Source organism: Phoenix dactylifera, unplaced genomic scaffold (genome assembly GCF_009389715.1).
Source record: "Phoenix dactylifera cultivar Barhee BC4 unplaced genomic scaffold, palm_55x_up_171113_PBpolish2nd_filt_p 000381F, whole genome shotgun sequence".
In the NCBI taxonomy this organism is placed as follows: Eukaryota; Viridiplantae; Streptophyta; class Magnoliopsida; order Arecales; family Arecaceae; genus Phoenix; species Phoenix dactylifera.
In genome coordinates, this window is record NW_024067828.1 from 298,154 (window position 1) to 324,001 (window position 25,848).

A 25,848-nucleotide genomic window follows, 5' to 3' on the forward strand; every position below is an offset into this window, starting at 1 on the left:
TTTGTTAACGATGATATACGTGGATGCACATCTTTTTATTCCATGCTAATATAGGTAGACGCACATATTTTAAATACATGAGCCATCTATGCGTTTACAAACAAAACCTCAAAGCCCGCCCTGTGGGAAGAAAGCATGTCATCTGCCCATTTTAGTTGAAAAACTAATTTAATTTCCATCACCAAATATGCGAGGACAATTGACACTGTTAAGCTACTAACCCAACTCCTCTGACAGAACAATATTGGCATCATGATGTTTGAAGCCACAAGCAATAGTCAAGGTATCGAATTATATCATCATCATCTTTCCCATTCGAAATCTGGGTCTGGCCGCATCTCTCTCTGCTTTGGCCGCTCCCCTTCGACACTCTCCAACTGTGGCTTAACGACCTGGTCCCAGCCCATGATATATGGCAAGATGAACTGCACAGAAGCAAAATATTTAGTGCTAGTTCCATTTAATCAATTATCAAACGACATACAATATAGCTGAATTTATTGCAATAAAACACAAACAGCTAAATTTAAAAGCACCCATCATATATGCGCGCATGTATACATTCATACATGTGTGTGTATATATATATATATATATATATATATATATATATATATATATATATATATATATATATATATATATATATATATACATGCCAACAGATGGTGACCTTAGGATTTAGTTGAGCTCATTTGTCATCCAAACTAAACCCGTCCCAACTCTCCAAATCCACACCAGCAACCACCCACAAGCTCTGACTTTCCAATTCAAAAATAGCAACGACCATAACCAGAACAAATGCGTACCGGTGTTTGTTAGATTTTACCTTCTTTATCACAAGATTTAATAAATCCTTTCTCAAAATTGCCGATCATGTTATCTCAGGTTTTCCCTCTATCCAAACCCTTAGAAGAAAATTCATTTATTCCCCTTGGTCCTTAATGCCTCCTCTACCTTTATAGCACATGATCGTGCTGTCTTGATTGATTCCTGGCAATGCTGTCTAAAAATAATAGCCTTGCACCTCTGAAAAGGTCATTTTTATCCTTCTAATATTGCCGCACATTTGCATTAAAATCTCAACTTTGTAAAATTTAGCTATTTTCCTTGATTATCTTAAACATAACAAGTCGTACACCATCACAAGCCTCACTTCCATCTTGTAAGGTTTTTCTACAATCTAAAATGCATAATTACTATCATAGTGACCCAAAGGCACTTCCTCTATTTGTTCATCCTAACAAAAGATGGAAAAAGAAGCTAAAAGGATGACAGTAGTGCATCTCCTGGCCATCAATTATTATCCCATAAAATTTGTGTTCCATATGTTCTCTACCTTGACTGATTTTAAGACTCTCATCCTGGAGAACCTCCATCCTTTCCAATTCAACATTTGAATCAAGTCTTAAATCATCAATTAACATTTTATCATAGCAAATATTATCCATGATGGAACCTCCTCTTAAATACAGCAATCAATTCATCCATGTCAAGTGTAAAGCCGTGAAAGACTTATTTGTCACCCCTTATGCAGTCCCACCATACTGAAATTCTCAACACACTCTTAACTACTTTTCATTTGTTTAAATTCCTTCATTCATGTATCAATCCTGTTTTACTGCTTTACAACACAATTTTCCCTTGTGTGCCACCAAACCACCCTCACTATAGTCTATCATATGCCCTTCATCAACAAATTCCATGTGTTACTTCCTCATATCGACCATTACATTGATTTCACAAGCAAGTCCAAGGCTATCCTTCATGGCATAAAACCAAATTTGTTTTAATTCTATCACCCTCTTACACAAAGGTCACTTCGAATTTCTATCACTTTGATCAATATAAACAGAAACCACAAAACTGCTCTAACACCGGATTAGGATCCAAATCACATGCAGGCTGCCAAAGCTCCTTCAGCAAGACCACCCATTAATGCATCAGTACATACAAGTCATAATGCACAACAAAAAGAGGAAGCAAATATGCTTTCTGCATAAACATGCAGTCACAATTTATAGTTACTTTATATGTTCCATGGTGCACATGTCAGTGACTATACCTGCATGTAAGTTACATTACATATATATATATGAATAAATGCAACTCTATTAGCGTGCATTTGTTTTATCCTATGATTTGGAAGGAAAAAATAACATTGTATAGAGTTCCACTATAAGATAATGGTTCCTGCAAAACTTACACTAAAAGCTGCACGCACCACTGCAAACTCAGCTTTTGCCACGGGTACAGAAAAACGATCATTTGTTTTCTGGACAGAATTCATGACAGCTGCACAGAGAGAGTAATTGTAATACTTACATGAATACTGCAGTTTGCAGACCATGGTTGATAATATTTAAGCATCCATAGAGTAACAAGCACATAAACTCAATAAAGGACAGAGAAACACCAGACTTTCACAGTTCTAAAAGCTCCATAGAAATGCCAACACTTCTTACGTGTGAAAACTCTTGTATTCCCAAGAAACACCTACCACTTGACAGGACTTTCTAATCCCCACCTTCCTTTCCTCCAATCCCCCTTCACCATGCCCACCACCACAATTCCAACCTCCTTCCCAACAATCAGCACTCAACTACCATCATCTCCTCCATTTCAATCTTCATCACCACCACTACTCTACCATCATCACCATTTCCACCTACAACCCAATGACAACCAACATAACCATTGTCATCATCAGCAACACCATCACCACAAATATGAGGTACAATCAACGCTCTGTAAATTCTGGAACACCAATGATACTCTGTTCAGTCCACACCACCCCTTGGAGATGGAGGTTAAACCCTTAATTTTTGACAGTCATGGGGACCTCTGGATTTAGGTTATAGCATAGGTTTGTGTATAGTTGAAAGAAATGAACCATGTTAGAGTGTGGATTTAGTGATAGAAATAAGCAAATCATATAGGTGGAGTTGGTTGCCATAAAGCAGGCATATAGCTTGGAGTAAGCATCATGCCTAACGTAAGCATCATGCCTAACGGCTTCTGAAAAGCGGGCATAGGCAAGGAACAGTTATGCCAGTCAAACTTGCTTATGCCATGCATAACTATTCAAAGTTAGAGGTGCCATTAGCTATTTCAGGAATAAAGCCACCATTTATGCCTGTGTCCTCATTTTTAAATGGATACGAGCAATATCAACCAAAAGTTATTCTAGACACTGTAGCCAAACAAATAGCAATGACATTTGGCACAACCATCTCTAATCCACTTTTGTGTTATGCCTGAACTGAATGCAGCCACGGGATTAGATGGCTTAGGAGAATGGCACTGAAGTATGATGACAACAGAATTGTAGGACTTGGTATGGATTCATTTGGAGTACTTTTGTTTTAATTAGGCGAATGAAAAGGTCATTTATTCTAACTGACACCTAACCTTCTGCAGAGTTCTTTTTTGAAATCTCTTGATCATCATACTTCCAATAATACCCATACTATTTATTCTCCATCTATTATTGCTTTGAAGTTTAAACGTCTCTATTTTCCAGCATAGGTGTCACCGGCAAAAAAAGAGGAACACACACACACACACAGAGAGAGAGAGAGAGCCTTTTAGAATAACATTCAAATAGGAGTATTGAAACAGAAAATATACATCTGAACATTATGGCTACTTATAATAGGTGCCTGATTCCAAAAAATTGAAGACTACCACAATGACCAACAGAAATTTGTCTCCTGTAATGATCTCACATAGGCAATCCACTATCACAGTTTAAAAGATTTCAATTTGAAGTGCAACAATATTAATGCTTCTCAGGAAATTTGCACATATTTAATGTTGTTTATGATTTAACATTAAATCATCATCATAATCATTATTATTAGTGTACAAAATATTCTGGATAAACCTAAATTATGATATTGGGATCTTGTACAATGTATATGTATGAATTTGATTCATCACAAATCTTGTGCTTGATGAGCAGCTTATATAGTACTTTAAAAATACTGCATATATAATCACTTCTTGAGAATCAGTGGTATTGTAAAATAGACTCATGGCTGAATAGGCACCTACAAGTTTACTCCCAATGACTAGGTTCTAATATCATATTTGCCTGAGGGTGTCAGCATGTTGAATTTTGTTTTAATGAAATTAGGTCATTGATAAGAATTTTCAGTCAATACACATGCCTATGCACATGCAATATAACTAGTCTGGAAAATGTACGTGAACTGTGATTCCACAAGTAGTCAAGTATAATGCCTTGAGAAAGTTACCATTGGAACAAGATATTAGACTAGATTTTCAGCATCATTTTAGTTTGGGTGGTGATAATAACTGGCAGTTTGCAAAAGTTCGATGCACTTCTGTTCATCCTTTGCTTTCGCACAATGGAATAATTTACACTTGCCGAAGTATATAGAGTCATCAAATGCAATTATCAACCATAACCATCTTGTCCCTATTATATGGCGTTCACTTATAGAATCTTAAACTATTATTTGTGGTTTCCACCATATTACTCTCATAAAATTAAAGCATAGATTCCGATCGTGCCTTCGAACACTCCAACATTATGACCTACAACTTAATAAAGATGACATAAAATTGAATTAACAACGAATGAGTCATAAAATTGATGTGATGAGAGTGAAAAACTAAAGGCAATGCACAGCGATGTATATTAGTTTAAAAACTTTTAAATTAAAAGAAGAATGTCCACTCTTACACAATCTTCCCTTAAAATAACCAGAAGACGAGCAAACAGCAGCAGACTGCTGTTCCCTTTTCTAGCCCTACACTTATATAATCTCTGAATTCTAAATTTGATTCTACTTACTGATAAACTGGGATTAACAATGAATGACAAAAGATTAATACAGATTTTTAATAGCCCACAGACCTAATATAGCAGCACAACTCTGAAAAACACAGAATTGGGCATTCAAATTTACATGGTATCCAGCTCCAAAATATTTTGGTTTTTATGGGGTTTAGCATGTGTAGACCAAGCACAACAGTTTGGATTTTTGAATTATATTGCCTAAGATGTAGTTTAGTTCTCTAACTATATTGAAAATGTGCAACTGTCCATTTTGTGTTCACTTGCAACCCATGTTATTGCATGCTAATTGCTAACTCAACTTGAACCAACCTGAAATCTCATCGCTTCAGCAAGTCAATACAGACACATTAGAAATGCTCCATATGCTTTAATTTCTTAATTATCCGGCCATCATTCACAAAAATGGTCGTGCAAAGAGCAGCAATGAAGGTTGATAACTCAATACACTCCAAATTTCAGATTCAGGTAGAAAAAGATTTGGATCTACAAGCTTATTGCGTTTCACTGTAGAAAGAAAAATTAGAAAGAAATGTGTGCCTGCAGTAAATATTTACTTAGAAAGAAAAAAGGGGGATGGGAAGGTTGTGCTTAACCCTCTGTCAGATTTTAAGTAATTCTATAAATGCAAAACACTAATTCTATGTGAAATGCTTTTGAGGTTCCTTGCCTATTTGATTGGTAACATAACATTTGTAATTCATAGATAACCTAATTGTGTAAACACATATGTTACATACATAATGTCATTTACATGCATACATGTGTATGTTGCATGCACGTATTCATGTATGTATTTACATATGTACGCATGTCTATATATGTATGTATGTGTCGATCTCCACTCAAATCCGGTCAGGTCTATATTGGACGAGGGAGCCTCATATCAATGATCCAAGCTGTTGGATGTGATCTACTAGCTCTAAATTGCTTATACACCACAAATCATAAGATTTGGAAACTTCTAGGTCAAAAAATTGGACAATCTAAATAACATCAAATTATATATGTTATTTTGGTTGCTTGGTGCATACGATCTCCAAATTATATGATTTCTTTTGTGTGTAAGCTATTTAGAGGTAGTACATCACAACCAACGGCTTGGATCATCAATATGAGACCCACATCGTCCAATCTACATCTAATTGGATCTGAGTGGAAATCTACTCGAGTGTAGCCAAGTCCAGCTCTCTCTCTATATATATCTCTATCTATCTATCTATCTATCTATCTATCTATCTATATATATATATATATATATATATATAAACATTGCTAGCCCTTGAAAAACTAGAATAATATAGATGATAAAGAAGCAAAGGTTTTAAAAGTTCAAGTAGATGAGTTGTTTGACCAACTATTCCACTAGGCTGCTCATATAATTGTCTCCCATATTCAAGGAGGGAAAAATTAAAGCTAGACAAGTGCGTGCCCTTTGCATTTATTGAAAAGAATGTAACAAAAGAAACCCTTCCACATTAGCCAACTTAGAGCATTTTTTATGGAACCAGAAACCACCAAGCAGAAAAAACTATGATTACTCATCCAAGTGTGTGCATCTGATATCATCTTCTAGATCAAGTCAGAAACATCAAACAGGATAATTGCCCAGAACATCAAAAATTTAACCATCCATACTTAAAGACATGTCATTGCACTAAGGCCCAACTCTAAGCAATTGACATTCTCCAGCTCCAAGAACTATTCCTAGGTCTCTTTGTTACTTTTGCTACAAAGATCCGCATTTCCTAAACCATATAACTCAAAATAGTTTTAAACCTAAACTTCAATCAGTCTTCATAAGAACAAAGGAAAAGCTACTTAGTAAAGAAGCAAAACAATGGCAAATGCTAGTTATTCAACCATGGGATCTATCAGTAAGCAAAGAAAAGAGGACTACTAAAATAGTCAGAGAACTTACTTAGATTAAAGAAATAACCCTCGCCATTGGGAACTGGGGAAACTGATAGTGTTTTCTTCACTTGACCTTCCAGACTGTAACATTGTATATCAGAAACCAGGGGTGGTGTGGGGTGTGGGAAGGGATACAATAGGCCTATGAAGATAGTGCATATTAATGGATGTCAAATAGCAAACCTTGACTTCATTGAAGGATCATGGAAAAATTCACATGATTCAGCAGGACCTAGGCTTATTAGGCACCCAATTTCAGTAGCTGATAATGCAAAGAGCTACAAAAACCAGTAATTAGCATGTGAAGCATCACTACATAGAAAATGCATATAAACATATGGTTCAAAAAATTAAACTAGCAGCAAAAGAAAAGAAACAAAAGGTTTAAATCCAAACATGCAGGTGAACTGGGTTGTGCCAACAGTCACAACCCCCTGCTTAATAACCAAAGGTTCTGGGTCCGAGCATTAGTGGTGCATTCCAAGTATTTGCGCATGGGTAATTATAGTGCAGGTGGGTCTCCCTGCCTTTCCAACAAAAAAAAAATCCAAATTTCCAGCATAGATTTCTATGGATCCCAAAAAAATCCTGGCTAATATCTAATAAAAAGTTATTGGAAAGATTAAACAGGTCAGTGGAACAAGCAGAAAATGACTCAAATAGAAGCGCAATTGCAAACACTACAGAAAAAACCAGTACCTGTTTCTTTTCAGGATCATACTTCCGTTGACCAATAGCAGGCATGAACTTCAATAGCACAACTCCCCTTCTATCAACTTTAGAACTCCCAGACTGCCCAAAATATTTTATAAATGAGGTGTAAAGAAAGAAAATCTTGGTCGAAAAATAAATCTCGAAACTAATGACCCCAAAAACCCAAACCATACATCCAGCCTGCTGAATGTTGGCAGAACAGGGGAAACTGTAAGTGCAGCTTTTCCTTTAAAAATAGAGAAATCTGCATATGTTTTTCCTGAATAATTCCCTGCAGAGGAACAAGAGTCTGAGCAATATCGATGAATGACAGAGGTAGCTGGAGTGAAACCAGATTTCATCATACCATGTTTTATGGAATCTGATCTTGCAGTTGAAATACCGAATCGAGAACTGTAATTACTGAACCATGAAGCTTCCTTGATATTACTATTTTTCTCAGGCAGAAATTTTGAAGCCAGTTGATTCCTGCAGAACCCAATCAAATGGTCAAAAGGTTATAATATGCAACCTAAAACCCAAACTATATGGTAAATAATGGATCTGAAGAAAAACATGCATGGAATATCCAATCGTCGCCTAAATCAATTTCACCATATAAGGGGACAAGACCAAATTTTATCATCAGAGTGAAAATAGAGTTACAGAGTGATTAAGCATCTAAGATTTAGCAGAGATTTAAGATGAAACCATGTAGCTGTCAAGAAGCTACTGAAACAAAGACATCAGGAGTTTCAGGCATGATAGTGAGAAGTCATATACTACTATCTCCAGAACTATCAAAACCAGCTTGTAACCATAAATTCTTGTTCCAGCTATTTGATGTCCACTTTATGAATCCTCATTTGCCAGGTATTTTTTTCTAGAGCCACTTTTGATGTTATTTTTGAGCTTCTCCATATCTTTTATTTCACAGCATTTATCCATGTTATCTTAGGTCTTCCCCTCTCAGATCTTCGTATTACATTTAGGCTCTTTTGGTCCTGCTACCTTCAAATCATTTTCTTGGATCCATTTTACTGCCCAGCATTCTAAACATAAAATACTGTTAACTTCATTATGATTCTATAATTTTTCCCTTAAACACCAAGGTATGCGCATACTAACCTGGAAGTACCCTTCAACTTTTCCAACCAGCTCTAATTCTATTAGACATGAATTCATCTATCTCTCTATTATTCCATAATAATAGATTCTAAATAACAAAAACAGTCACTTGCCCGTCGATCTTAACTGAGACCTCATATTCACTTATATTTTCACCAAAAGTGCATTTCCTAAGTTCTACTTTTGTTCTGCTGATATTTAAGCCCTTATCATGATGCTTTCTTCAATAAATTTGATTTAGCATTTAATCTTGTCATCTGCTGATCAATCAACACTACTATCATTAGCAAATAACCAAATAGCATACACCATAATACATCTTTGTTGATATTAATAGTAAGTTATTAAATGATTAGTTACCCAGCTCTCAAACAAATAAATAAAACAGGAATAAATTTCCACTAGCATGCAACAAGTTATGCAACTTCAAATATAGAGAACTTTAGTTCTCTTCTTTATAATGGCTATCAATATCTTTAAAACGTATAGAACAAAGGAATCCTGCATGAAAACAGGGAAAAATGTCAAATATGTACTACCAGAGGAAAATGACCCGGAGTCAATGTCACATGGATGGATGTGTTTCAATGCATACAGTTAAAGTGGAGATGTATGCAGCTCCATTTAATAAGCCTCATCATTTCACTCTTCAAAACCAAAATCTTTCCATGTTTAAGGATACCATGGAGAACTAAGCCTGAATTGCCAAACAACAACTAATGCACCCCTTGTTACCACATGGTATTTGTGGTTCAACCAACTCTAGCCCAAAGTTTAACTGGTCAGAAACTTCATACTAATTGAATGCAGGACCACCTGGGAAGGGCATGTGCATGCACAAGTGTATCTAAAAGGCAAAGAAGAAAAGTTTTGACTTTAAGGACTCCTGATCAATTCAGAATTCCACTACATCCAAAACTTTCCAAATACAACCAAGTAAAAGGAAAGAAAAGACAAAGGTTGGACTCATTAAAACTCTCTTACATCACTAATACTTCTCCTCAAATCTCTCCCTGGAGAATTCGAGAGCAAGTAATCTATTTTGCTAGACCAAATCCCAATCATCAATTATATTGAATGTTCTGATATGCTCTGGTAATGCTCGTAGCAGCTGGATGAGGTTCCCAAAGGACCGGGGGGGTGGGGTGAGTGTGGGAGAGGAAAACCTGTTATCCTGCGGCTGATTCAACAACCAAAACAGAGGAGGGAACAGGGGAGTTTTGGGCTCAAGAACAGAGCTTTTTCTGGGTTTTTTTTTTTTCACGAGAAAGCAATGAAGAAGAAGGAGGCGGCGCTCCTTTACAACCTTTATACATAACCACAACTCCCCTAAATCCCTAATCACAATCCTAATCAAACAGACTCCTAATTCAACTCAACTCAGACCCTAAACAAGCTTAGATTGGAAATCAACTTGATTAAACAAGGACTCAATTAGACTCAACCAAACCAGAATTCAAAAAAAATCACTTAATCAAGGCTCCATGCTGGGTTTCATTATGGTCCTGCATCAGTCCCCTCCACTTGAACACGACTCGTCCTCGAGTTTTCATCTGGGTATAGCTGCTCTTCAGGGTTATGGTATTCATAGATATCAGCGACATTAAAAGTCTTTGAAATTCCCATATCATCTAGTAGGTCCACAACGTAAGCATTGTTATTGATCATTTTCAAAATTCTGTATGGTCCGTACTTTCTTGGCTTCCATTTGCTGTAAGTTCCCACGGGAAATCTTTCTTTGCGCAAGAAAACCATCACCATGTCGCCTTCTTGAAATTCTTTGTGCCTTCGATGTTTATCCGCCCTTGATTTGTACTTAGCATTTGTGTCCTCTAGGCGTTTCTTCACTTCTAACTGTATAGCTTGAATTTCTTCTGCCAAATGTTCTGCTGCCGCACTGTTTCCAAAAATTTTCGGTAGGCGCGCCAGATCCAATACAGGCTTTGGTGCCTTTGAATAAACAATGGAGAAAGGCGACCGTCCGGTTCCACTATAGACAGCATTGTTGTAAGCAAACTCTGCTTGGGCCAAAGCATAATCCCAATGTTTCGGGATGCTCCCAGAAATGCAACGGATAAAATTACCCATGTTCTGTTAACCACTTCCGTCTGTCCATCAGTCTGAGGATGCGCAGTGCTGCTGAAATTTAATGAAGTGTCAAACATCCTCCATAGAGTAAGCCAGAAGTGACTCAAAAATTTGGAATCCCGATCTGATGTTATGGATTGTGGTACTCCATGCAAACAAACAATCTCTCGAAAGAACAACCTTGCAATGTGGGATGCATCTGATGTCTTCTTGCAAGGGATGAAATGCGCCATCTTGGAGAACCTGTCCACCACCACGAAAACTGAGTCTACACCTCTTTATGTTCGGGGAAGATCCAACACAAAATCCATCGACAGATCCTCCCAAATAGCATTTGGCACAAGTAGAGGCATATATAGTCCAGTGTTTTGCGATTGCCCCTTCGCTGTTTGGCAAGTATAACACCTTTGAATAAATTTTCCAACATCTCTTCTCAGCTGCGGCCAATGATACCTTTCCGTGAGACTGGCAATGATCTTGTCCCGACCCATATGCCCACTAAGGCCGCCACCATGAAAGTCTCTAATCAGCTTCTCTCGCAATGAGGATCTAGGAATACATAAGGAATTGCCCCAAAATAGATAGCCATCCTGAATGTTGAAGTCTCCAGTTGCTTGATGACTTGTACACTTTGCCCATACATCTTTGAAATCCTCATCCTCTGCATACAACTCTTTCAAATATTCAAACCCCACAACCTCTGCCTGCATGGTAGTCAATAAAGCATTGCATCGGCTCAGAGCATCTGCCACCCGATTTTGTGGCCCAGACACCGATGCTTCAACACAAAGAAAAATTTCTGCAAAAAGCTTACCCATCGAGCATGCATTCGGTTCAAATTGTTCTGATTACTGATGTACTTCAAGGCTTGATGGTCGCTGTACAGAACAAATTCTTTTTGAATAAGGTAATGCTCCCAATGCTTCAACGCCCGGATGATCGCATAGAAGTCTAGCTCGTAGGTTGTCCACTTTTGCCGTGCTTCACTAAGTTTTTCACTGAAGTACTCCACGGGCCGTCCTTCTTGGGTCAAAACAGCCCCTATGCCGACCACAGAAGCATCACACTCCACTTCAAATAACTTTTCAAAACTCGGTAATGCTAGTACTGGTGCAGAAGTTAGCTTTTCTTTTATCAATTCAAAACTTGCTTGTTGCTGCTCCCTCCATTGAAATCGGCCCTTCTTCATGCATTCGGTGATGGGAGCGATGATGGTACTGAAGTTCCGAATGAAACGCCGATAGAACGTCGCTAACCCATGAAAGCTGCGGACTTGGCTAACATTTGTAGGAATCGGCCACTCCCGTATTGCCTTTACCTTCTCTTCATCAACATGTATGCCATCAACCCCAACAACAAATTCCAGGAACACCAAGCGTTTTGTAACAAAATGACACTTCTTAAGATTAACAAACAACCGATTCTCCCGTAAAGCAAGCAAAACTGCTCTCAAGTGCTCCTTATGCTCAATTTCATTGCGACTATAGATCAGAATATCATCAAAGTAGACGACGACGAACTTTCCAATAAATGATTTTAGTACCTGGTTCATTATTCTCATGAAGGTGCTCGGTGCGTTGGATAGGCCAAAAGGCATGACCATCCACTCCTAAAGTCCATCCTTCGTCTTGAATGCTGTCTTCCATTCGTCACCGGGCCGAATTCGGATATGATGGTAGCCGCTCCGAAGATCAATTTTGGATAAGACCTTGGCTCCTTCTAACATGTCGAGCATATCATTCAAACGGGGTATGGAAAACCGGTATTTTACTGTTATCCTATTGATTGCACGGCTGTCCACACACATGCGCCAACTCCCATCCTTCTTCGGCGTCAAAAGTGCAGGCACCGCGCACGGACTCATGCTCTCCCGGATCAGCCCCTTCTTGATCAAATCTTCAACTTGTTGCTGCAGAATTTTGCTCTCCTTAGGACTCATGCGGTAATGAGGCAGATTGGAGAGACTTGCACCAGGCACCAAATCAATATGGTGCTGAATATCTCGCATGGGAGGCAGTCCATTCGGTAATTCTGCAGGGGTGATGTCTTTGAACTCTGTCAGCAATTCTTTGAACTCCTCAGGCACTTGCTGCATGATAGGCATCTTCGACCCCTTAACAACCAACACCATAACCTCTTCAGCCCCCTTGAGTTCTGCCATGAACTGCGCACCAGAAATAGCAAAGAAAGACTTTCCCTCCACTTGAGAAGTTTTGGGGGTAGGCTTCTCTTTCATAGGCACCAACAGAATTTTTCTACCTTGCCATCGGAACAAGTATGCATTGTCTCGGCCCCTGAATGTAACATCTGTGTGATGCTGCCATGGACGCCCAAGTAGAACATGACATGCATCCATATCCACTACATCGCACACCACTTCATCCTTGTAGTACCTCCCGATGGACAATGGCACCCTACATACATTCTCTACTCTCGTTTCAGCACCTTTCTTAATCCATCCAATCTTATAAGGAAACGGGTGTTTTTCTGTCTTCAATCCCATCGCACGAACCAACGTGGAAGAAACAATATTTTCGCTGATGCCGCTGTCAATAATCACATTGCACACAGTTTTGTGGATAGTGCAGCAAGTTTTGAAGATACTGTGGCATTGCGATTCCTCTTCATTCCTCGGGGCAAATAAAATTCGTTGAACTACGAAGGAGGCCGGAACTCCTTGATCCGGTGCCGTCACCTCGACGTCTTCATCGTCGGTCTGCCCCTCTTCATGATCCTCGTCCTCATGCGGCATTTCTTCTTCATCCTCAGCTTCGACTACATTGACTGGCCGTCGCCTCGGACACTCGTTAGACCAATGCCCAAACTCTTGACATCTGTAACATTTTATAGGCATTGGTCTCTCGTAGGGGTTGCCACTACCTTTTGGGGCCGCCTGCTGCTTGCTGAAATTTCCAGCTCCTCTCGACGTGGACGTTGGTGGTGGTTAACTCGAAGTGGCCGCTCCTTCAACAGTCTTCTGCTTTGCTATGGTGGAGCGCAAGAACGATGCTCTATTCATGGGCTGAAATTGGTGTGCCTTTCGTGTCGCCTGCGCCTCAAATTTTAAGGCCAAACTTGTAGCTTCCGACAGGCTCCACACCGGATATAAATCCACCTGATCTCGGATAGCCGGCTTCAACCCACCAATGTACCTCGCCACTTGCTGATTTTCTGTTTCTGACAAGTTGTTGCGGGCATTGAGGCGGTTGAATTCGTCAGTGTATTCGGTCACCGTTCGAGGGCCCTGTTGGCAGTAGGACTGTTAACGAGCCGAGCCGAGCCTGAGCCTGGGAGAGCTCGGCTCGGCTCGTTTCACAGAAGCTCGGGCTCGGGCTCGGTAACGAGCTCTATATTGGGCTCAAGCTCGGGCTTGCTTGGCAAAGCAAAGGCTCGGGCTTGAGCTCGTAAAGCTCGTTTCAATTACGAGCTCCAGAACGAGCCCAAGCTTAGGCTCGTAATCGGGCTCGAGCTTGGGCTCGGGCTCGATAACAGGCTATTTTTCTCTATGTGGTTAGATTTTTATGAATTATAGTGCTGAAATAAGATTTTTTAGTGGGAAACTAGAGCTCGTTTGGGCTTGTGAGCTGCTCGGGCTCGAGCTCGGGCTCGGGCTCGGATGTAAACGAGCCTTATATTGGGCTCGGGCTCGGGCTCGTTTGACTAACAAGCCGAGCCCGAGCCCGAGCCGAGCCCGAGCAGCTCGGCTCATTAACAGCCCTAGTCGGCAGTTCTGGTACTGATGGTAGAGCGCCTGCTCATAGTCAGGCGGAAGAAAACGGCCACGCAGATATTGCTTCATCTTGCGCCAGGTGGTGATCTGCATCTTTCCTTGCCGTAGACGGTTATGTTACAGTTGATCCCACCATGCAGATGCTCCTCCCTTCAATTTATATGCGACCAACTTCACCTTCTTCTGATATGGGATCTCCATATAATCGAAAATTTTTTCTACCTCAGCCAACCAATCCAAAAATCCCTTAATATGAAGATTACCGTTGAATGCACGGAGATCCACCTTTAATCTAAAATCAGGGGAGCCCCTATCACGAACGCCCCAAGGGAGCCTGTTTCTCACAGGTTCTGCATTCCTTCCCCCTGCATGGGCCCTGTTCATCCATGGATGTGGCTCGGGGACTTCGTCGACGACTGCATCTTCATCAGGGGGCCAACCGTCAATAGCCACCCCTCCAAAAGAAAGTCTGTGGTCGACTCCATTGAACCTGTAGCCTGCTTGGCCTTGGTTCCTCCGTGGACGTTGCCCTCCAAGCCCCTCATCTCCTTCATCCGGATAGCGATGGTTGAATGCCATTCGGTCCCGTTCGCCTCCGTTGAAGCCGTATCCACCTGGGTGCAGTCGCGGTCCACCGAATGCTCCAAAGACAGCGTCATCTTCCTCTTCGTCGGAAGACTCCGGAGGAACTCGCTGGCAACGCCGGCGAGGGGGATCTCGCGCCGGTGCCGGTGGACCGTGAGGGAGATCCTCGTGAGCCCGCACGCGCTCCCGGTTGGGATCCATGGTATTTTCAATCCGCATGGCTTGGAGAGTTTGCTGGATATCCCGCACGGCCCCTTCCAACCTGCGGATCGCTGCCCAAAGGCTGGCACCCCGTGATCGCCGGGGTGGACGCTCGTGGCACTGTCATTCGCCATCAATGCCAGTTGACCTCGCTCTGATACCAAATGGTGCGGTGAGCGTGGGAGAGGAAAACCTGTTATCCTGCGGCTAATTCAACAACCAAAACAGAGGAGGGAACAGGGGAGTTTTGGGCTCAAGAACAGAGCTTTTTCTGGTTTTTTTTTTTCACGGGAAAGCAATGAAGAAGGAGGCGGCGCTCCTTTACAACCTTTATACATAACCACAACTCCCCTAAATCCCTAATCACAATCCTAATCAAACAGACTCCTAATTCAACTCAACTCAGACCCTAAACAAGCTTAGATTGGAAATCAACTTGATTAAACAAGGACTCAAGGACTCAATTAGACTCAACCAAACCAGAATTCAAAAAAAATCACTTAATCAAGGCTCCATGCTGGGTTTCATTATGGTCCTACATCGCGGGGGGGGGGGGGGGGGTGTAGCGGGCACAACATGGTGGATAACTGTTTAGAAACCAATAGAAAAAAATTTTGAATTCGCATTAAGCTCATACCACCAGATTTAACCTGATGGTAAGTAACAACTCTTAAGAGCAGTGGCAACTTTTTTGTAAACCTCATATATGCTACTTTTCTTGCATAATCAATTTTTCCCACCGGTATTCAAGAGCACTAACCAAAATTCAACCTACACACATCAACTAAAATCCACACTCTCCATACTATCATAGTAACAGAATATTCTATCAAGTCCCACCAAATTCCCTAAAACCTAAGTAATTTATTTATTTACTTTCATCTTGCTTCTAATTTTACTTGATTGAATATTTGATACCAAGAATTAGTGCTTAATTATAGTGACATGAAAGTAATCTGAGCAACAATCAATCGCTATACAAGAACCACATGGAAAACAGGCAGAATCCAGCAAGAAAATGTTCCATCTCAAACATTTGGACAGTTACCAGTCAATCAAAAAGACATGATAATGAGAATAAATGGGGCAATAGCATATGTTTCTATAAAATCTAAAGGAGTTTTTGGACAACTTTTGGTTCAAGTCACAAAAATGTCAAAAATGAGACATACAGGTAGTAATGAGGGATTATCTACCCTAAAGATCCTACCAGTGAAATGCATAATGAGCATATGTAATTTCCAATTACCATCACAAGCTTATACATGCAATAGCCTTTTTATGTGCATGTAGACCTATTCAGCAGATTTATTAAAAACTAATATCATGGGCTACAGCATTTGCATATGGCCAAGATATTGTTATTAGTGTTATGCACCAATGCCAGGCACTCACAAGTATGATTGTGAGGACCCGTGTGGGCTTGTATTTAGTTCCACATCGATTATCCGCTGAGTAGATCTTGAATACTTATACAGGATCAAGAAATCCAAATAATACTTTCTGACTGGCCATTTTGGATGAGACCCTAGGTTGTCACAAATGGTATTAGAGCAGACCTGGCCCATTATCCATATGGACTAGAGGATACTGTAGCACGGATTCATTGGGGCTAACCACTAGCTAATTGTGGTGCTTGTGATTAGATTTGAATGGATTTAAAATCTTAGCCTGGCGATGACGTCAGGGCTTAAACGGAAAGAGTATGTGAATACCCATGTGGGCATGTGTTTAGTCCCACATCGGTTATCTGTTAGGCAGATCTTGGATACTTATACAAGATAAAGGAACCCAAATAATATCCTCTGGCTAGCCATTTTGGGTAAGATCCTTGATGAGAGTACAAAAGTGAAATTTTCATATTATCTTAATTAGTATTATAGTTAATTTTTATTAATAAAATTAATTAATTAATGTTTTATTTGTGTTTGAGTGAAATTAATCCAAGAGACCCAGTAACTCTGGTTTGAGCCCAATTTCTGACGGTCCGAGCTCAACAAATCCTTAGCATCTCATCTGAGCCTTACGTTGCCCGTCATCCGCATGCAATCTATATCACTGCGTCCAGCTGATTCAGCCAGCATTAGTGCCTGCGTCATGAAGATCCCAGCATTTTTCAACCGACCGTGGCAGCATGCAACTGGATCATCCCCAAGCCGCGTCTCACACGTGGCTTCCATATCCCCTGTTTCGAGAACAGAATCTACAATCAAAACGCTTCCAGCAACCATTCATCTTCAAAACTCCCAAACCGGCTCTTTCATCCGTGAAGCAACGTTCCAATGAACAGAGCAGGATTCATCCATGAGGAGCTTCCCAGCGATCGTGGCATCCAATTGTTTCATCTTCAAATTCCCAAACGGCAGCGAGGGAACTCCAAAGCCAGTCCTTCCGTCTCCCCCGTTTCTTTTCTTCCCAACGGTCATCTTCTTCCACAATTTCCAGCTGAAGAATCCCAAGCGATTCAACTTCATCCCGTATCTCAAGCAAACCGGATCATTCCAAGCTGCATTCAAATCCATGCGTTTCAGATGCTTCATCATCTCAACAGCCGAATCAAAACCTTCCCATGACCGAGTCCATCGCAAAGCACCCAGCAATCTCGGTTCGACTTCCATCGCGAAAACAGGGAGCAAATTAAACGGCCAGTTTGATCTTCATTGATTCCCAGCGTCTCTTGAGCTTTGGGAAAATTCTATAAAAGGGAGAGCCATCCGGTGGAAGGAGGGAGAGGAGGCGAGGGGAGGTCACGGAACGGAAGGGAGAAAGCAGCCGGGAGAGCCATCCGGAGCATCTTCTCTTCCAATCTAGGCAGCCGACGGGAGAGAGGAGAAGAGGACAGCTAGAGGCCAAGGGAACCAGGAAGCTCCCTCTTCCGATCTACCTTCTCAGCCGAACAAGAGAAGGAGGAGAAGCAACGGGAGGAGAAAACCCAAAGAAAGAAAACAGAGCACCCTGTTTTCTTAAGAGGAGAAAGAAAAAAAAAAAGGATTTATGTTTATTTTATTTACTCTATACTAATCCTTTTTATAAAATTGCTTGCATCTCATATGGATAGCTAAATCTTCTCTAGCTAAGGCTAGGGAAAAGCCTAGCATTTTCTTCATGTATTTTCTTTAATCATCAATTGGATTTTAATGTTTTTTTGATTTGATTTATGGTGCAGTAGATTGATAGAAATTATTTCAAACTTATATATTTTCTTTGATTTGTTATTTCCCCCGGGTATAACAGATGCTTAGAAATCCCTGTAGTTTAAAATAGAATTACTGTAATACTGCCCATAAAACTAAATCTATTTAACTGAGATAATAGATGATTTTAGGAAAAACTTGATGAAGTGCTAGGCTGAATCCTGATGCCTTAGTTATATTTTGTTAATCCTTATATTATTTAGCCTTTAGTTTTTGTTCACTGTCAAATCCCTGTGGATTCGATCTCGGACTCACCGAGAATATTACTTTGCTACACCCTATACTTGGGGTATCCTACGTTTAATTTTTCTTTTTAAAAGAGCAAGATTAAAATCGTAGCAAGTTTTTGGCGCCGTTGCCGGGGATTCAGGAAAGGTCTCTTCTTGACCAAGGTATGCATACTTTAGCTCAGATGGTAAAGGTTTTAGCTCATTTTTGGGTCATGCAGGATTTTATAGGAGATTCATTAAAGATTTTAGCTCAATATCTAAACCCTTATGTAATCTCCTTCAAAAGGAAACCCAATTTGTGTGGTCTGAAGAATGTCAAAGAGCTTTTGATAAACTTAAAAGCTTGCTGACCTCTGCTCCCATCATGCAACCACCTGACTGGTCACTTCCTTTTGAAATTATGTGTAATGCTAGTGAATATGCAGTTGGGGTAGTTCTAGGGCAAAGAAAAGAAAGAAAGCCTTATGTTATTTACTATGCAAGTAAGACTTTAAATAGTGCACAAATGAATTACACCACTACGGAAAAAGAACTACTCGCCGTAGTATTTGCACTAGAAAAATTTAGGTCTTACTTGATTGGATCCAAAATCATTATCTACACTGACCATGCTGCCCTTAAGTACCTTCTTTCAAAAAAGGATGCTAAGGCGCGTTTGCTTAGGTGGATCCTTCTGCTCCAAGAATTTTTTCTAGAAATAAGAGATAAAAAGGGGGTAGAGAATGTAGTAGCTAATCACTTGTCCCGTCTCACTTTTCCAGATTCCTTAGACAATTCACCCATAAAAGACACTTTTCCTGATGAGCAACTGTTTGAGATCACATCTTCACCCTGGTTTGCAGACATTGCAAATTTTCTAGTCACAGGTGAACTACCAAGTCATTGGAATAAACAAGACAAAAGAAAATTTTTGACTGAAATAAAAAATTTTTTCTGGGATGATCCTTATCTTTTCAAATATTGCCCAGATCAAATTATTAGGAGATGTGTACCTAATGACGAATTTATTAGTGTCATTTCCTTTTGTCATTCTGAAGCTTGCGGTGGTCATTTCTCTGCTAAGAAAACGGCTGCAAAAATTTTACAGTGCGGTTTCTATTGGCCCACCTTGTTTAAAGATTCCCATAACTTTTGCAAAGCTTGCGAGCGCTGTCAAAAGTTAGGTGGGATAACTCGTAGGAATATGATGCCTCTCAACCCAATTTTAATTATTGAAATATTTGATTGTTGGGGAATAGATTTTATGGGCCCATTTCCTCCTTCATTCGGAAATTTGTACATTTTAGTAGCTGTAGATTATGTCTCCAAATGGATTGAGGCAATTCCTTGCAAACATAATGACCACAAAACTGTTCTAAAATTTTTAAAGGAAAACATTCTTTCCAGATTTGGAACACCTCGAGCCATCATCAGTGATGGGGGTTCACACTTCTGTAATAAGCCTTTTGAGGCTTTAATGCGAAAATATGGGATCACCCATAAAATCGCCACCCCTTATCATCCACAAACAAGTGGACAAGTTGAAGTATCAAATCGATCAATTAAGAATATTCTGGAAAAAACGGTTAACCCAAATCGCAAAGACTGGTCTTTGCGTTTAACTGATGCACTTTGGGCTTATCATACTGCTTTTAAAACTCCGATTGGTATGTCTCCGTACCGTCTTATTTTTGGTAAACCGTGTCATTTGCCTGTGGAATTGGAGCATAGGGCATACTGGGCTATTAAGAGATTTAATTTTGATATGGATAAAGCTAGTTCACTACGCAAACTTCAACTTAATGAACTAGAGGAAATCAGAAATGAAGCATATGAGAATGCTCGAATTTATAAGCATAAAATGAAAGTCTTTCATGATAGAAATATTATAAGGAAAACATTTGAGCCTTCCCAGAAAGTTCTATTGTATAATTCAAGACTTCATTTATTTTCAGAAAAATTGAGATCTAGGTGGACTGGTCCATTTATAGTTAAAACTGTTTATCCGTATGGAACCGTTGAGATAGAGAATCCAAACACCGGTAATATTTTTAAAGTAAATGGCCAACGTTTGAAGTTATTTTTGGACAACTTTACCCCAGAAGTTGAATCGACCAATCTGGGAGATCCTGTTTATCAGGATTGATCTCTATATCTGCTAGAGATCCTCTGTTTGTACATAATTTTTCTTTCTTTCATATGACAATTGGTGAGCAACAGCAGTGTGCAGTCATTCTATCAGGTAAATTCTCCCCTTCAGCCTTATTATACTTCATACAATCATATTTAATGCACTCATGTTGAAACATTGGGGACAATGTTGAATTTAAGTTGGGGGGAGAGATTACTATATTTTTCTATATATCATACCAATTGTCATATATTTCAAAAAAAAAAAAAAAAAAAAATTATTTAAACATATATGTTGTAGTCATTTAATTACCACTATATTTTTCAAAGAAATAAACATGTGCAGCTATTAAGGCAAGGAGCATATTATGACTTATCAGAGACCTATTACTAGATCCCCACATAGGTATTCAATGACAATAGGAAGGCCTCAGGAGTTCACTTGTTTTACCTACTTGTTTGTTGATCTTATTCGCAAGAGAAGTACGAGTGTCCTTGTCTTAAAGTTCATGATTTGGTTTTCACATAAAGATTGAGTTTGAAATTCCCGGCTAGATCGCCTGGGTGCCTTATGTTCTGACCTTGGTTGACCTATAGTCACAATACAGTCACGTTACATATGTATATATATATAAAAAAAAATTTAAAAAAAAAAAGAGAGAAATAATACTGTTTGTCTTCACTGAGTAACCGGGCCTCTTGCCTACAAAGCAGCGAGTGTTCGCGTAAAAAGGTGAAAATGACTGAAATAAGTGACTAGTCCGGCCTCGTGGCGTAGTCTGGTTCGAGTAATTAAGTCCGAGGGGTGTTTCACCTAATGCCTTGAGCCAACTGGATCAAGAGTCATTGACCCAAAGCTCGTTACATGGACCTTACTAGAGCCTAATGGAGTTGGACTGTTTTAGTCATTGTGTTAAAAAAAAAAAGAAAAAGAAAAAAAAATAATAATAATAATATTTTAAACACGAGTGAGTTAGTTAAACTTAAACCAAGTGACATGTGGATGACTGGTTTGACTCCATTATTTTAGAACTCTGTGTACCTGGGATGTCTAGTTGGGATTGATAGCTTCATTTTTATATGCGAACCATTCTGGATAAATAACATGTGATATTCGGAAAATTTTGTGGATCGGGAGCTAACAAATGATAGTTAACACTTGTGAATTTGAGTAGTGCACCTAGAACTCAAGGGGTACCCAATTGTGGTGGAGGTATAGGTATTCTGAGACGTCACATTTACATTTGCCTTAAGGGTTGCTATGTTTTAAAGTATCTTCTAACTTAAAAACGATGTTTGTGGGTAACATCACTGCAAACCCTCACGAGACAACACTCGTCCACTAGGGTAACCTAGGGGTTTAACGGCTTGTTGCACGTGCTAAGTGCAATCGTAATGCTCTACGAAAGTGAGTATTTATTTTAATTCATGCATATTGATAAAATAAACAATACTTTTGCACCCTCATTTTATCATTTTCACACTAAATTGCTAGAGACTAGCAATAAGCTAGTTGAGGGGTGTGATGAGAGTACAAAAGTGAAATTTTCATATTATCTTAATTAGTATTATAGTTAATTTTTATTAATAAAATTAATTAATTAATGTTTTATTTGTGTTTGAGTGAAATTAATTCAAGAGACCCAGTAACTCTGGTTTGAGCCCAATTTCTGACGGTCCGAGCTCAACAAATCCTTAGCATCTCATCTGAGCCTTACGTTGCCCGTCATCCGCATGCAATCTATATCACTGCGTCCAGCTGATTCAGCCAGCATTAGTGCCTGCGTCATGAAGATCCCAGCATTTTTCAACCGACCGTGGCAGCATGCAACTGGATCATCCCCAAGCCGCGTCTCACACGTGGCTTCCATATCCCCTGTTTCAAGAACAGAATCTACAATCAAAACGCTTCCAGCAACCATTCATCTTCAAAACTCCCAAACCGGCTCTTTCATCCGTGAAGCAACGTTCCAATGAACAGAGCAGGATTCATCCATGAGGAGCTTCCCAGCGATCGTGGCATCCAATTGTTTCATCTTCAAATTCCCAAACGGCAGCGAGGGAACTCCAAAGCCAGTCCTTCCGTCTCCCCCGTTTCTTTTCTTCCCAACGGTCATCTTCTTCCACAATTTCCAGCTGAAGAATCCCAAGCGATTCAACTTCATCCCGTATCTCAAGCAAACCGGATCATTCCAAGCTGCATTCAAATCCATGCGTTTCAGATGCTTCATCATCTCAACAGCCGAATCAAAACCTTCCCATGACCGAGTCCATCGCAAAGCACCCAGCAATCTCGGTTCGACTTCCATCGCGAAAACAGGGAGCAAATTAAACGGCCGGTTTGATCTTCATTGATTCCCAGCGTCTCTTGAGCTTTGGGAAAATTCTATAAAAGGGAGAGCCATCCGGTGGAAGGAGGGAGAGGAGGCGAGGGGAGGTCACGGAACGGAAGGGAGAAAGCAGCCGGGAGAGCCATCCGGAGCATCTTCTCTTCCAATCTAGGCAGCCGACGGGAGAGAGGAGAAGAGGACAGCTAGAGGCCAAGGGAACCAGGAAGCTCCCTCTTCCGATCTACCTTCTCAGCCGAACAAGAGAAGGAGGAGAAGCAACGGGAGGAGAAAACCCAAAGAAAGAAAACAGAGCACCCTGTTTTCTTAAGAGGAGAAAGAAAAAAAAAAGGATTTATGTTTATTTTATTTACTCTATACTAATCCTTTTTATAAAATTGCTTGCATCTCATATGGATAGCTAAATCTTCTCTAGCTAAGGCTAGGGAAAAGCCTAGCATTTTCTTCATGTATTTTCTTTAATCATCAATTGGATTTTAATGTTTTTTTGATTTGATTTATGGTGCAGTAGATTGATAGAAATTATTTCAAACTTATATATTTTCTTTGATTTGTTATTTCCCCCGGGTATAACAGATGCTTAGAAATCCCTGTAGTTTAAAATAGAATTACAGTAATACTGCCCATAAAACTAAATCTATTTAACTGAGATAATAGATGATTTTAGGAAAAACTTGATGAAGTGCTAGGCTGAATCCTGATGCCTTAGTTATATTTTGTTAATCCGAATATTATTTAGCCTTTAGTTTTTGTTCACTGTCAAATCCCTGTGGATTCGATCTCGGACTCACCGAGAATATTACTTTGCTACATCCTATACTTGGGGTATCCTACATTTAATTTTTCTTTTTAAAAGAGCAAGATTAAAATCGTAGCAATCCTAGGTTGTTACAATAATAAATTAGAAACATCTCTAGATCCTTCTCGAATTTATTCACCCTCCCATCTTACCCAAGATAGACCGGATGCACACATAACTCAAGAACCCAACAACTGATACAACCTAGCCTTGAGTAAAGTGCTGAACCGAGGACTAGAACTTGCTTCAAATGTTCGACCCATTTGCACAACAGATACTACTCCAAGCCACAAAAACTGTACCTCGACCAAGCACCAGAACGCCCAAATGGTTCGAATGTGATTATCCTCTTACTAAGGAGCGATCGAGAGAAATGCCTAGCACCATTTCAGGTACCACATGTTTAGTGCTTTTTTACCTAACCTATTAGAAAGAGTCATGAAGTATTTTCAACATCCTTGTAGCTTTTTCCATCTATTAGAAAAGAAAATATTATTAGGACTCGGGAGGGCGTAATCCATGCTTTTATCGACTCGTATTTCTCCATGGAACGAATAAAAACGTTTCCAGTTATGCGGTGGAAGGCAAAAGAAAACGTTCTGTAGAAAGCCCAAGAACTAAAAATCCGACCAACACGAAGCATTAAGATATGGAATAGAAATGAGAGTGGGAAAAAGAGGCGGGTTTCGGAGAAGCGTGATTAAGACCACTTTTAAGTAAAAACAAAAAAAAAAACCCACGAAGGGAAAAGGAGAGATTGAAGGGGGGAAACAAGAGGATGATTAGAGTTAGGTGACTTGCCTGGGCAACCAGAAGCGGGAGAACTTCATCATTCTGGAGCAAGCGAGAGAGAGAGATAGAGAGAGAGAGAGAGAGATTGTGCGGCGCTTCGGGAAATTAGGACAGCAGCGGTGCACGGAAGCACATGGTTCGGATGAACCTGGGAAGCGAACCAACTGATTGGATTTCATTGGTTCGGTTTGCTTCGGTTCACTTTTTGGTTTCGTTCACATTGTGGTACAGATCTATTTAGTTCGGGTTTTTTTTTCCCCGGGAGTTTGATTCTGTTGGTTCACTTAGGAGTGAAGGGTTTGGGTAAGTCAATCCTATCCAATCTATATAATATTATACATAATCTATAGTTTATAATGTATATAATCTAATAATTTATTATGTCATACATTTATAGGATTTTTTTTGGTATAGATTTATAGTCTATGTTTAACTTCTGTTTTGTTGAGCAGAATGTTTGAGTCTCCTTGTTCCTATAACATGCTGTCCAGATCTTTTTTAGAAATTATTATTATTGAGTAGATTATTTGTTGCTCCAAAATTGTCCACTACCTATTCTTAGTACATTTTTTAGTAAAATCAATAAACCATTGTACTAGAATTTTTTTTTCAAGTATTTTAATAATTCAAAGAGCGATTTGCACCAATCAAATTTTGATAGTCTCATTTTGGTGTGGTTATAATATTGATTGGGCCACTTTCCATTTCAACAATTGAAAAGTAATTGGAATCAACCCAATCTCAAGTAGTGGCCTTCTTCCATCTTTTCTCATGTCTTTTTAAAGTAGACTTTTCAATGGCCAATCCCATGACGATGCAAATTATATTATTTAAACATAAACTTTCGACTTGATTGAATAACATGAATTATACTATTTTTTATCAATTAAATAGTGATTTTTTATATTCAAATTGTATAGATTCAATACTTGCTTTTCTGGGCTTGATTGGTTGTGTGCATGTATCAGATACATCGAACCTTGTAGGTGCAGTGTAAAAGTCCAAATATCTAGCAGACATGAACTATGTGCAATAAGTATGGAGCCCCTCTTGAGCAGTGAATAGTGATCTTGAAAATATGACTGCTATTTTTATTGTCAGTTATAAAATGTTCATTATAATGTTTATCAATTATTGTAATATAAAAATTCTCAAAAGTCAGATTTTGTATGACAAATAGCGGTTAGATGGCTCCGTTATACATGCTACTCT

The 25,848-nt window shown here is 39.5% G+C and overlaps 1 protein-coding gene across 1 annotated transcript; it reads right to left on the minus strand.

Annotated features, from left to right (window-relative positions):
* On the minus strand, window positions 1-24,770 carry LOC103717260 (single-stranded DNA-binding protein WHY2, mitochondrial-like). The gene is made up of 8 exons (XM_008805576.4): window positions 24,646-24,770; window positions 7,800-7,921; window positions 7,627-7,724; window positions 7,439-7,531; window positions 6,923-7,017; window positions 6,747-6,820; window positions 2,207-2,295; window positions 1-425 (listed from the first exon to the last, which is right to left on the minus strand). The coding sequence occupies exons 1-8, from the start codon at window positions 24,675-24,677 to the stop codon at window positions 303-305; spliced, it is 726 nt and encodes a 241-aa protein (XP_008803798.1). The 5' UTR covers window positions 24,678-24,770; the 3' UTR covers window positions 1-302.
* Window positions 24,771-25,848: the final 1,078 nt, after the last annotated feature.

Bases quoted from the DNA above. Each gene is read 5' to 3' on its own strand.
- LOC103717260 (XM_008805576.4), bottom strand. From the start codon at position 24,677: ATGATGAAGTTCTCCCGCTTCTGGTTGCCCAG. The intron at 7,725-7,799 runs GTATGATGAAAT...GTTCCTCTGCAG, and splicing joins ATCAGATTCCATAAAACATG to GGAATTATTCAGGAAAAACA. The intron at 2,296-6,746 runs GTAAGTTCTCTG...CTCTCTGTGCAG, and splicing joins GGGTTATTTCTTTAATCTAA to CTGTCATGAATTCTGTCCAG.